Source organism: Cuculus canorus, chromosome 3, assembly GCF_017976375.1.
Source record: "Cuculus canorus isolate bCucCan1 chromosome 3, bCucCan1.pri, whole genome shotgun sequence".
In the NCBI taxonomy this organism is placed as follows: domain Eukaryota; kingdom Metazoa; phylum Chordata; class Aves; order Cuculiformes; family Cuculidae; genus Cuculus; species Cuculus canorus.
The window spans coordinates 30,246,649-30,261,503 of NC_071403.1; the positions used below are offsets into that span (position 1 = coordinate 30,246,649).

The window sequence follows — 14,855 nt, forward strand, 5'->3', positions numbered from 1 at the left end:
CAATAGTTGTCCTTTCCATACATTTGTTAATGGCTAGATCATACCGTGTGTTTCTGGGCCTGATATGTCTTTAAGATTTAATATTTCATCAAATTCCTGCAGGATTTCCCAGCTGCACTGATATTACCTACCCAGCAGTATTGCAGCACAGCCCCTACACCAGCCCAAATCTCTTCTTTCTGCACAGAGGTGTGCAGACCCACCCCCTCAATATTCCACGTGAGAACCATTGTCCCTGCAGGCAAACCCCCTCCCTGCACCCCTCCCCTCCCTTAATATTCTGTACCTAATGGGAACCCAGGATTACATGTGCTTTAGCAACATAAGACATAACACTCTACTGTATGAGCTCTACATGTACCAGCAGAAATCCTCCTTAGCCCCAGTGCCCACCTGGTAAGTTCAGTTCAACATCTTTACCAATTCTCCATTCTTCAGGGCTAGCAGTCTTTCAGATGCCATGTTCACATTCTTCTCAGTAGTGGCAATATCATCCAACTTTTTATTAGTACAAATGTATTGTATTTAGCATGCTCCTTTTTTTTTTGCTGTTGTTTTTCTTTGCTAAAGAGTTAATAGAAATAAATTTAAAACTAAAATATCCCCTTTTCTAGCTCTCAATGAAAGGGCATCAACTTGTGTGCTGACTGAGAGCCAGTGGTATCACAGAAATCACTGGAAAATTAACTTCCTTCACAGAACACTCAAAGAACGGAGGTGGCCATTGCCGAACAACATGAAATACACTGATGACAGCAACAAGTTCCGCATTTTGCTCTTTCTTAAACTATAAGTTAACTTGCTGACCAGATACACTTAAATTCTAAATGTAGAAGAGTGTGTGTGGATTTGGCACTTTTCCTTAGTACTGAAATTAATTTAGTGAGCACTGTGTTACATTCTGACCAACTTATGCCAAATCTGTTTTTTCCAGAAGTTACAGCATTTCAAAGTGAAGAAAAGTATTTAATTAAAGCCACAACGCACCTTCTGTTGCTATTGTTATTCACACAGTAAGTAAAAGAAACTACAAAAATGTGATTTAAATCAGGTAAAGCAGAGACGCCACTTGATTTTTGTAATGATGTGCTTTTCTTTAGATACACCACCCAACCAGTTCTTCTTTAAGAAGATCTTACTTATTAAGTATTAATGAAATGCTTCTGTCACTCCATGACAAAGATCCTTATTTACCTGGAAATAAACACAGACTCATATTTTGTTTTATTTTTTAATAAAGTTTAAATAATTAAAATAAGAGGAAAGAGTATGTTTCAAAGCCAAGCTATTTCTTTGCTCCATGCTAGGCCTTAAAAGTTAGATTTACTAGCAAATATAGGCCATGAGAAGAGAGCTGTATACTGCTGGTGTAAAATATATTAAAATAGCTAGTACTTACCCCAGCTTACCTTGAAACAAAGGAAACAAACTTTATAGTTTTCTTTAAATGTACTGCCTCTTAATCTGACTAATGGGAAAACTACAAAAGACTTTTTTTTTTTTTTAATATGAAGACTCTACAAAGTATTTGCTTTATCCATTGGCAGAACTTTTAAAATTCTCCAGAATATTTAGATGTGTCTGCCTAAGAAAGTTTATAAATGCCAATCCAACGTTTTAACAAAAATTCCAAACAGAACTGGAAATTGTAATAATTCACCCAAATCATCCCACTTTAAGAAAACTCTATTTCAGTTCTGTGTGAACACAGATCAGCATGGTTTGGTTTGTTCAAAAAACTTTTCATGACCTGCAAAATAGAGCATAGATTTATTTCACTGTTACCTTTTCCTCTCCTTTTCCCTCATTTACATTTAAAACACTATCTAATTTGTCTACTGACTTTTTCTGCCCTTAGGGCTTTTTTATTTAGCCTTAATTCTATCCTCACTCAAGGACGCCCTTCCCCCCTTGCTTCTTAAAAAGAGGCCTTTTTGTTTCTTTGACTGATTTTCATTTTCTTCTTTTTTTCAGATACAGGTAAGTATCCTACCATAAAGAGAGCATGGAAACAAAGCAGAATGGGAACAGCACTGGGAGTTTTGGGGACATTTGCAAGCCAGGACTTTGAGCAGGAACTTCAAGAGCTACTAGTTTTTGAAATAAAAATGCCATGCTTGCTTTATATTTGATAATTTTTGACATATTTGATAATATGCCTACTATTAAGACAGTTTTGTGCCACAAACAGCCACAAACCGCAGACAAAGCAATATAGCGCACAGTTTGATGAATTCAGCGTAACACAAAAAAATGGTAGAATCCTAGTAGTAGCTGCAATGGTAACAAACATTTAAAAACCAAGCTATCCAATAACCTAAAAATACATCTGCTAAACTAAGGAAAAATCTGTGCAATGAGATTAGAAGCTTCCAAATTTCAGACCGATTGCTCAGAGACCACAGTAGAAAACTAAATGCAGATGTAAGGAAGTATTAGCTTGGAAATGTTTCAGCTTTCCAAAATTCAAAATTATTAAAAAGCAATACATCTGTTCACCATTCTATGATTTAACTGTTTTCTGGTCTATGGGAATAAACAGCAGGATACAATTGTTTGCAACATCCGTTTACTTTTTTCTTTTTAACTTTTCAAACTAAATTAAGAAAATATTCTCACAGAAAAAAAATTAGATGAGCACAAAGAAATGCCATGACAAATCCTGAGACAAATTATCGTACATCATTGCTAGTCTGTGAAAACTGGTTTGAATAATAAACATACTGGAGTATTCAGTGACAGCATACAAATCAAAAGTATTTGTAAATTATTAAGTTGTGCATGTTTTTAAATGACAAAACATGCTCACCGGTTTACTTTAAAATCTCTCACTGCTTGTTATCAAAGTTAAAAGATCATTTGCATACCAATACACATACTGTAAACATGAACTTTTCATTAAGGAAAGATGGGTTTACAGTAATTTGATCTTTTACAAAAAGCTATTGGTAACTGAATCTCTCAGTGTCTTACTTTCTAGAAAATTAAACCAATGTTTCCACTCTCAAAGTTGAAACGCTACTGCTTTAGGAAACAGCCCTGTTTATTTGTTAATCAGAAATACAATCAGGTGGCATATTTCCATTTGCTCTTCAGCTGACAGTTTCGGCTTCATTATATTTTACAAGAAAACAGCAGACTTGTAGAGGTCCTGTAAATTCTTTCATATCACAACTGATTTAATTACAACGGTGAAGAAAAGCAGCGGTGATGCAAAATAAGATCAGCCCTATTGCCCTTATCTGATCATAGGATCTCTCTTCCTGTTTGGCTTGCAGCAGTGAGGACTTCTTGGTTTGTTTCGGTTTTTGTTGGTGTTTTTTCTGGTCAGGCTGCCTCTGTCAAGACTGACAGAAGAAAGAAGTCGACATGCCCTCACAATTCCAGCTTGAGAACGATCCTCATACCAGTATAGCTGAGTTTCAATCAGTAGGTCGGGGAATGATACTAATGTGGAGAAAATTATCCGGATAGCTCATATGTTCACTTAGCCACTGTATGGGCGTTTCCAGCATTGGCTCAATTCCATGAATCATTACTTGAGTCTTCTGCTCTCCATCTAATTCAAAGAAAAAGAGAAACCACTAGTACACTATTCAAAGTTCAGAGAAAGATTAAACATTTACTTATACTTAATTTATGGTGGCTTTGGAGTTACAGAGTTTAACATTTAACAGAATGAAAAGCAGGAAATATCGGTATAGAGAAAGCTAAGATTTCTATCATCTAAACCAGAAACTTTGAATTAAAATTAATTCCAAGAAAAAAAAAAAAAGGGTTAAAATGAAATTTCATGAAAGCGCCACTTTTCTTTATTAGTTGCAACTTTTCTTTCCTGCAGTGATCGCAGCTTGATATCAACACAGTTAAGACATATCCATCTCACCTGGCTATAAGGCATATGTATTTTACATTTTACAGATCATGCTTAAGATGCTGAGCTCCCTAAAACATATTAGTGAAGTTGTATTCTTAATACTATGATCTCCTGAAAGAGCTGGACTATGTGTAACATGTCTCACATACAATATGTGTAATATTCCTGAAGTAATTTTGTTTTGCAAAGAATAATTTACTTAAGTCTCTAGCAACAGAAAGCTGAGTTGGCACCAATTTTTTCTCACTTAGTTTCATCTCTTGTAAAAGCTAAGTTAGCAAATGATTCCCAGTATGACAAGAATATTTTCTAAGAATATTTCAATTCTTTTTATTTATACTTGTCCCGGAGGATGCAAGTACTTTGATCCTTTGACTCAAATGATGGGAACCAGCTAAACCAACTGACATAACTGTCATGAAATGGAACTAAAAAAAAAAACAAAAATGAAAATTTATTTCAGAGCCTTAAGATGAGAAGAGCATCTGAACTATGCTCCAAATAATGGTTAAGAGAAAAAAAGTAGGCAGTGACCTTTTACTGTTTTTACACTACACTCTGGCATTCTCACATGGACCTACCACAGTGAAATCCATATTCAGTGCTGAAAAATATCACTGTCTTCTTCAACTGGCATTTTATGCCCCTCTCAGCTGACTATGTTGCATAACAAATCACCTTGCTCCCTAAGAGTTGCGTGGAAGAAAGCAGAATCTGGAAATGAAGGTACCATTACTGGCTCTTTCATTCAGGTCTCCTAGTTGTAGCATAATTCCTATTTTATAACGTAGATAAAATCTAATTGGTTTGGTAACCAAAGTGATTTGACAGCTACCTGAAGAAGTTTGTAATATAACTGGGTATCTATGCCAGCACAGGCTAAATTAGAATAGGAAGAATCATCCCTGAATACATGGTTGACTTTACGCTAGTAATAAGTCTTCCAGAAGCAGAAAGTTTCATATGCCTAAAATAAAGCATCATACATTAGTTACATGTTACGTACATACAGTATCATATACCGTACAAATTCCCAATTAAATATATAAAACTTGATTCTCTAAATGGTACAGTATACATGTTATCACACTAAATTAACCACAAACAATTGCTGTTTTCTGGTTTTATTTCAGACAGGTCAGAAGAACACAGCACATCATTTAAAAGTAAACTTCTGGTATTTTCAACCAAAGCAGATGTTTAATGGGCTGAAACATTACCAGTCAGATTGTGAAGAGTACAAACTGCAGTAGAAAAAATCTTAGAAACCAATTTTTTTTTACACTGAGAATTTAGGGAACTTCTAAATATTTTTAATACGAAAGTAACTCCCAATTATATGTATTTAACACTTTCAAATTAAAATCTAATCTATCGTATTCCATAAATTAGCCACTGAGTCGGTGACATTTTTTTTACATTTCACAATATTATTTAGTTTTCAGAAACTAATTTGTTTATATAGACAGATGGCCAAATGCTGTTTTGGCATTAGTACTGTGCTAGGCACCTATACATGGCTGACTCTTCTTAACAAAAACTTGCAAACAATAGATTAAAAACTTCAGTACCATTTTCTTGTCATTGGAGGAAAGGCTTACAAATTATAAACGTTATTTGGCTCTTTTAGTGCATGACAGAACATTTTTTTGTGTGTGTGTGTATTAACTTAATACCTCTTGCTTAAAAATGAAATTTAGCTAATCTGGGTGTCCCCACTCCCTGCTTCCCACCCAACACTGTCCCTTTCTCATACAAATCTTTCATTTTGTTCCTCAAATTGAGAAAGTATTAGAGGTCAATGAAGAATTTACAGTTTAATTAAAGTCTAATTCTTTGCATTAGCATTGTTTATGCTTTTGTATTATCTCTGACAAAGCGTCACTTCTCCTTAATTCCTTTTCCCCTTGAGGCTTGACTAAAGACATCTTATCTACTAATTCTGTATTTACTGTAGCCTTCTTTCAAAAAATCTATTGTTTTTCCTTTAGCATTCTTTCGTCCTTTTGTTACCATAAACTCTCACTTAAGTCACACCTACCTAAACCTTTTTCAACTTTTCTCTCCAGTAGTTTGTCAACAGCAAACTACTGGAAAATATTCTTGTTCTCTCAATAGCTGTCTAATTTGTATACACCATTAGCTCTATGATTTGTGTTCCGAATGATTTGCTACCTAACATGAAAGCTTCATCCACCTGGTTTATAGATATAATAGATGTACACAGTATTTTTCCTTCCATTACTGATCAGAAGTCTTAAGAGTTACCTAAGAGCTTACTTTGTATTGCATTTTGACACAGCAAGCGTGGTCCTCTTCCCTACCCCGTATTCTATGATACACACAGTCTTTTTAGACTGACAAAATGCCTCTATAAAAGTGTACAAGAAGCTAAATACGATATATATATATTAAAATGAGTGGTGTAAGATTTAAATTACTTAATTACGAAGAAGACTAATGACATTTCACTGGACTAGGCCTATAAAAATTAGGGCAAGTAACTCTGCTCATCTGTAGTGCATGGGATCCAGATCTGATAATATCATTACTGTCAAAAAAATTTTACACTACTGAGTAATGCAGTAAAACACCAGGATTTCCTCAAAACCAAGAAGTCTAGTTTTCCAGTCATCTCACTGACTTACTTTTTTCATTTTAAAATCAAAACAGAACTGAGTTATATTTTAGCTGTAATGACTTAAAGATGCTTCCTTTTACTTTGTTGCAAAGTATTCTCAGGAAGAAGATAAAGTGGAAATATCTAAAAAATAAAAGCATAGCAATATATGTTTCATAAGCATTTTTTATAACGTGTGTACATGGTAACTATTTACTTAAAAACAGAGTATTTTTATATTACTTAAGTGATACACAAATAATAAACACTGATTTGGCATTTCCAAAAAGAAGTCTCAAGACTGTCATCTCCTATCAGAGTGGCTGTCCCAGGTTTAAACTATTATTCTTTACTTTCCTTGTGGAAATCCATGAGTACAGAAGGCACTTTAGCCACCAAAAGTCACTAGTGGCAAATGATAAGCACAGATTATAAAGCTTCCTGGTAAACTTTAACAACATTTCACCTTCAGAAGGCAGGTAACTCTGCTTACACGTTGGGTACTAAGACATTTCTGAGACATTTCAGATCACTTAATTTAGACACTAGCTCTAATAAACCGCATCATGTCAGGTCAGAATTCTTCCAACTCCGTACAAAAAAATCAGAGCTGCCTATTTCTCTGTGAGTGCAGGGTTCAAGAAGAGGACTACTTCTCTATCATCTAGAAGGTGCCTCAGCGTTCCTGATCAGGAAGCCACTCTGATCCAGCCAAAGAAAGTATTGACAAAGAAATCTTGTGCAGATAGGCATCCGCTGGAAGGAAGAAAGAGATAGTGACTTCTGCATCTCAGAGACCTTGAAAATGGCTCCAAGTCTTCCTCAGCCTGAGGCAGCTTAAGTCTGCTTTCCCTTCTTTAAGGAGAATGCCCAAACTACTACAATATTAGCTGTTGCTAACCTCAAGTTTCCTCTAAAAACCCTCCATGTTCAAAAATCGGTGAGAAACAGAGAAAGAGTAAAGAAGAGAAGATCTGTAGTCTTCAGAGAAGGCAGGAAGATGTGCAATGCCAGATGCCATGGTAGCACATGGTAAGTTTTTCTATTTCCTTTAGCTATATAAGTTATTTCTTGCAAAGTAAAGCACTCAAAATTAGGAAACAAAAGAATTTAATTAGCATATTCAGCACCAATTCAGATTGTAACACATACCCGCACTGCCATGTAAGTAACTTTTTTTTTTACTAAATTATATTTTTATTTAGAAAGGAATGGTTAAAGATAAAGGGAAAATAAAAGATTATTTTTTAGATATATTCAAGTGCCTACAAACAGAAAAGTCAGAAGGGATCCCTTCTGGCAAAGGTACATGTTTCAGCCATTTTCCACTCAGATTAGCACCACAATGCTCACCAGTGTTGTAGCTACACACTCCCTTTCACCTACACCAGATTAGTTTCTCTAGTCAGACTAACATCTGTGATGCACCACTTAAAATTCTTTAGTGGGATGAAATACCTCTGTTCTTATTTGCAGCCTCCAGCAATCACCAGTCAGGGCAATTTAGCAGGCTTAAATTCTTTCACTAATAGACAATACAAGATATTCAGGATTTAGCAAAAACGTTCCTGCAGTACTTCAATTAGATTCCTCCAATGCAAGTCCCAGAACCTGCCTGTAGTCATCAAAATGGACAAGGCAGAATCCACAGCTGCTTACCTCACAGTGGCCATACCACTTACAAAATTAGCTTTAAAATCATAAAAAGGGAAACAGAACCCTCTGCTCCAAACTAGCAACAAACAAAGCACTTGCACAGTACAAGGCCACAGGACTATAGTAGATGAGGATAATAAAAAAGCGTAAGTAGTAACTATAACCAAGGAAAGTGTCGCAGTAGCAGTAGCCTTGTGATAATAAAACATAATTAGTTTCCAGCTTTTTCAGCTGTGACGTGGGACATAAACATTTGCTTGCTTATCTCAAAATACATCATATGTTCTGGATTAGATGACACTAAATGTATAACAGATATTAAGTTATATTCACGCTGTGGGAAAACTTATCTTGGGTCAGCATTACAAGCATCAGAGTTCTTTTGCGGCTGTGGTTTGGCTGCTTTCCTTTCCACCTCTCCTGCTCTTCAAATTACCAGGCAGGACAAGAGGTCTTTAGGTGCATGTATCTTGAAGCAGCCACAGCGCTCCTCGACAGCATGTGCTCAGCAGCTGGTGAATTGGACATCTCTGAATCTGAAGAGATGCAATAACATATTCATAAGGAAGTTTTCCGTCTACCTCCTTAGGATCTTTTAGGAAACTGCTTACAGATACATAGCTTTCAGTAACATGCTTCACGTGTAGATGCAGCCACTAAGTTCATTACTGACAGATATTGCTGACCAAATTTTGAAAGCCTAAAGACAAGGCTGGGTAGGACCAAGTCCCCAGCAAGCAAAGGCAAAAATTTCCACCTTGAAAACTAGACTTCTGGTCTAGCACAGAGGATCGAATATGAAATTGTGCAATTATTTACAAAAGACTACACTATATTAACAAGGAAATTCAAAGACTATATTTTAACCTGTAACCATGGATGGTAAGAATGAACTGGACTTTAGTTGAAGTTACCCTTCCCTTCTCTAAGCAACTCAGGTCAGATATTGTAGAACATACAGAGAATAGACAGCCCCAGACAATCCTCACGGTCTACAAGTACTCCAGTGACTTCCACACCAGCAGAAGGAAATAAACAAGCATTTGATCGTCATACTTAGCTTTTTGCACTTTTAAGTAGGTAACATATCTAAAAACCAAAAATCCCCAGTATTGTCAGTAATGGTTCAATTTGAGACAGGGATCTTTCAACTGACAGAATCAAGCTCTTCAACAGCAACCTATACAAAACTAAAAACAGCTCTGAGGTCTGATATGAAAACTCATAATATCTGAAGACCATTCACAACAAGACAAACTTCACAATTATTTTCATTGCATGTGCTACAAAAATCACATGTGCTCATAAAATAGCCACATACTCAAAAAAAATTAAGCTATGGAGCAGGTATGAACATTCTCACATCACTCAGGTAATATTTACTTTATTGACATACCATAACTTTTTTAATCTACGGAAAAGTATTTTTTACTCAGTGAAAAAACTTCGAATTAATTCAACCCATCCATAAATCAAATATTCACGTTTTGCTTTTCTTAAGTATTTTTTAAAAAAATATTGGAAGTTAAAACAGTCATTCAGGCTTTATCATTCATAAACTCAAATCTAACTGGAATATTTCTGCAGTTTCTGGCATATGCATGTGCAAAGTGACCAAAGTACAGAAATATCATGAGATCTTCAGATTCCACAGTAATGACAACCTCTATACGAAGGTCTCAAAAGAAAAACAAATTTGTATTTTAAACAAATCTTACCTATTCAGCTGAGTACTAAGAGGTGTTTAATACAAGACTTAGCATTACAAGTGCATACAAAAAAAGTTGAGTTTGGTCAAATTTCTTGGCCAAACGATCACTTGCTCTTTGAATGAACTCAGCACACATACTTCAGATAGTCAATACTTAAGATCTCTTTACTGATACAAAATATCTTATACTAAGAAATTATAGCTTCAACGTCTAATGTTACCGCACATTCTATGGAGGGTGGGGTTGTTAAATTTTTTAAAAAAGGAATAAAATCTTAGTATGAGTTTTCAGAAGCTTCACACTAGCCTATTTCAGCCATCACACCCCAGGCTCTTCGTACTTTTCTGAAATTTCACCCCACTGCAAAAAAGACTCTGCTCATCACAGTAGTAGACTCCATTGCCAGAAGTGACTCATCTTCCATAGCAATGTTAACATATTTTTCACTTTAATCACACAAACTACTGAAATCCTTATTCCCTTCCTCTCCCTCAGCTGGAATAATTATCAGTTAAAACAGAAACATGGATGATACATAGGATCACAATTGGCAAGATAGGCTGTTCGGTACCTTCTGACCAAGAGCAAGAACACACAAAAAATTCTGCAAAGCTGAGTCTAAAATAGCCTAGCCACAACAAAAGGTTCCTCTGACCTCAAAAATCTAGAGGCTGATATGTGACACAAAAGCACAGGGCTGACGTCTCCCCCCCCCCCGCCTACATATCCCAGCAGCCTTGAGGAAAGCCACTGATGCTGATTTCAGGTGAAGAACTCACACAGAAATACATGGTCAATGCACCATTCAGAACTGTCTTTTTCCTCGAAATGATTCTGTATCTGGAATAAATGTTTAATTCTAAACACAAGATGTGGTTTAGAGAATAAGAACTTCAGTTCCTGGACATAATCCAGCAGCCAAATATATATATATATATATATATATATAAAATATATATATAAAAATAAACAATCATGGAAGATCTGGTTAATTGGCAGCAACAAAAGAATAAGTCTCGTTTTAACCATTGATAGTAACATGAGTTCAATTGCTCAGATTGAAGGTCACAGTTTTCCTAAATATATTCTCAGCTCTGGATAGTCTTGATATTCCCCACAGATATCTTGATATCCTGCACAGATATTCCAGAGAGCTTTTAACTAAGGCAAGTTCCCAGCCTCAAAGGCAACTCATAGCACATAAAATCCAAAACTTCACATTTTATTTAAAAATCTCCTTTAAAAACAATGTTAATTTTTAATAAGTTTACTAAACAACACCTTACAGATAACTTGGAATCACAGAATGGCTTGGGTTGGAATGGACCACAAAAGTCATCTAGTTCCAAGCCCCCTGCCGCAGGCAGGCGCAATTTCTACTAGATCAGGTTGCTCAAAGCCTCATCCAACCCAGCTTTGAACACCTCCAGGCATGGGGCAACCACAACCTCACTGGGCAGCCTGGTCCAGTAAGAGTGCTTAACTTCTCTTTTCTAACTCACTATTTTGATTTTTTTAATGCTTCTCCAAAGCAAACAGTTCAAAACATCAGCCTCTCTCCATCCTGGAGTGTTTCATCATTCAGACTAAGTGTCTCAATTTCACCCTTACAACACCTTGATGTCATCTTACCAGAGCCCTTCATAAGAACTACTGCTACTATGTCCAAAATTCTATGACAGAACTAGACCTGTATCAACCTCAGTGAACTCTGCCCTTGCAGGGTATTTGACTACAAAAGCCTAGCTCTAGGCAAGATATCTCAAGTGTTGCACCATCATAACACTGTCATAACATCCATATTCACTGATCTAGCTTTAATTACTGCTCTATTTCTTTCCCTGGTTTTCATACGGGCCAGCTGGCTGATTTCTACATGATCTTCTCATGGCATAGACATCTCCTACTTAATTTTAGACATTTGTGACTTAAAGGAGAAGAAAAAGTTTCTTAACCACATTTGTTTTTATGATTAGATTCCCTGGATTATATTCCAGCATTAATCCTACATTTTGGGGATAGCAAAAGCTAAGTAGATGAATATGCAACATCATACTCTATATTAAGTGTCATTAAATACTGAGATCAAATACTTGGCATCACCCCTATTCATAGTTTTCTTCTTCATACAATTTTTCCTCTCCTGTTATTTTCTGTCGTCTTCTACCTCAAGTCCATCTTCAGGTTAGATAACCACATTTCTGAAACACAACGGAAAATGTGGATTAAACTAATCATGACAAGCAAGAGTTTATTACACTTTGGAGCAGCTGATATGGCCTTGGTTGGACTTCTAATCCCACAGCAGCCAGAAAGTATGTCAACAAACGGAAAAACTTTTTTCTATGCAGTTGAAAAAGGTTTTCGAGAAAGCGAATTTGGCCTCAAACACCAGTAAGTCCAGGTTGTCTGAGAATTCTCCATGCAGTCCAAAACAGTTTACACTGACAATAATGCGATCTGAGACAAACAAGGGGATTTTCCCTTCTCTAAAAAAGTTCATGCAGCTCAATGGAAAAGCAGATAGAGGATGGAAATAAAAGCTTTACTTAACTAAATTTTGGGGTGATTTTTTTTCTAATTTTTAGTCTTGTATATTTAATAGAAGCTTTTTAACGGGGTTGTTGTAGTAAGCCCCAAACTAATTTATGACAGAACCCTAAAATACATCTAACATTTTAGTAGTTTAAAAGTTTTAGAAGACCTGACAATGACTGAGCTTGAGATACTTCCCATCAAACTTCAGGCAGAAAAAAAAAAAAAAAAATCAAAGATTTTATAAGATGAAATTCCCAGGAACTACACCCCTTCTTCCTTAGCTTCAGTGACTCAACCTCAGCCCTGAACCTACAATAAACCTGTGCTAGTTTATGAAAGACTGGGGTTAGCAACTGAAGCTCATAAAACAGTTTTCTGCAATACATTTAAGTTTGGCTATACACATATGAACAAAGTGGCAAAGTTCAATGCAAACCATGCTGCCGTTCCACGTAACAAGAGCACACAATATATTTATATATAAAAGGAACAGGCAAGGCGTGCATTAAAAGATAAGCACTCTGACTACCTGACAAATTGAACCCAACTCATCCATGATATGTTTTCCACTGGTAAGTGAGAGCTAAATCACTTTTAGGAGTTGTACAGCTTTTTTAAACAACAGGCATCTTGACTTACAATGTTAACCCTTTCATGCACCATGCCCTTAATTAGATTTGAGGTTTCCCTTCCTTCTAAACTGTGTACAACTGACCTTCACAAATTAAGGCTATCTCTGTATACAGCCAGGGAGCTAAAGGTTATCAATATGGTTCCTGAAAAAAAATGAAACATTTGATAAAGATTTTTCTTTATAAAGACTGGCAGAAAGCAAATCAATTTACTGTAAAAGACCTTTTGTTGCTAATAGTTTGTGAGAACTTTTATAATGTCATTGTTTGCAAAATACTGTTACACCAAACGATAGCAAACTCTCTATACAATCATACTATATATTCCCTATGCATAGGCACATTCATACACTTGTAAAGGTTTTTAATGGCATTCTTGAACTTTCAACCTCTATTTTACTTCATTTTCAAGTTACTATAATTCACATCGTGCCTGCAAATGTTCTTAAATTCTAATGGCCGTTCATCTTTTATAATGAACTTTTCAGCTAACCAAATGATGAACTACTAATATGAAGGCAAAGCAAAAAAGGATTAATGTTGCTGCAAAAACACTGTCAATACGCAGCACCTTTACCTGCTTTCATCAAGCATGATACCAATGTTAGTTTATCTGCCCAGTTTAATAAATCAAATTAAAAAAGTGGACATTTGGACATAATTACAGTTTAATGACATTTGCCTGAAAAGTGATAAGCAATACATACAGATCAAAGGCTTAATGGTTGCTATTTAATGTTTCAAACCTTTCCCCATTGAACTAGAGAAAAACAAACTGGATTTGCTTTTTTTAAAAATGCTACTTCCAGCAATATTATTATGGTATTTAAAGTAAACAATTTCACAAGCACCCTATGCATGAAAACAGAGATGAGCAATTCAATTAACTGCAAAGTATGGACAGTTTTGCTCCATGTCTGACAAATTCTTCAACCTCTGCTAAGCTGATCAGTAAAAACTCTGCTAATTGAATCCATCAATGTGAAAAACCACAGGCTGAAGTCTGTACTGCATACATCAAGCTGAAGGATTTCTGCTTCAGCCATGGTGGTAATAGTCAGTGAGGTCAGGTCAAAGAGGGTTAAAGTGAGTCAGGATATAGCCAAAGGAATACATCAAACACTGATTTTAAAAGGCTAATTAATCTTAGACAGAAATGCTTCCTGGGGAATGAGATCTCAATCTTAAGAGCACACTACATGATGTAGCAGTAAAAATGTACATATACAAGCTTAGAGAGCTTTCATCCTGTGATCACAAACAGAAGGGGAGTGCTGTTTATCAGAGAAATACAAACCCTTGCTAAAATACTTACATTAGCTTCTTCCGGGCCTTTATTCATTGAAAAATAAATTCTTTAATGAGCAGGCAGTAGAGTTTGCACACATGAAGTATCTTTTTCTGTACACGTACTGTAAGTTCTTTCAAACAGCTAGCAGATTAAAGTATTTAGAAATCTCTACCACAGTAAAATTAAGGAACTTAGTCTTGAAAAATTCAGGAAAGAGTGGATAAAAGAGTAATGGAACACCTGAAGGGTTCTTTACACTGAAGAGTAACTTTAAACAAACAAGCAAAACAAACGAACAAAACCACCTCGAATAGCCACCTGTTCAGAGCTAAGGTTGGAAGTGAATTTTCATCAAATGTTCATTTTCATTTTTCCTTTCCAAAATATCTAGAGTTAGCTTCAGAGCTTACAGATTACCATATATTCTGTTTTTTAAAAAGAGTTTTAATACTAACTGAAGTACATTTTATTTTAAAGTTCAGAAAATATTTTCCCACTTTACAGCAGCAAAGTAGATTCATAAAACTCG

At 35.7% G+C, this 14,855-nt stretch overlaps 1 protein-coding gene across 2 annotated transcripts in view; it reads right to left on the reverse strand.

Moving 5' to 3' along the window:
* Window positions 1-1,248: 1,248 nt before the first annotated feature.
* Window positions 1,249-14,855, reverse strand: part of ATG5 (autophagy related 5) — a 75,512-nt gene continuing 61,905 nt past the window's right edge. For both annotated transcript variants that reach the window (XM_054062900.1, XM_054062899.1), the window contains exon 8: window positions 1,249-3,559. In XM_054062900.1, the coding sequence (XP_053918875.1) occupies window positions 3,423-3,559 (137 nt within the window). In that variant the 3' untranslated portion in view covers window positions 1,249-3,422. The remainder of the gene's footprint in view (window positions 3,560-14,855) is intronic.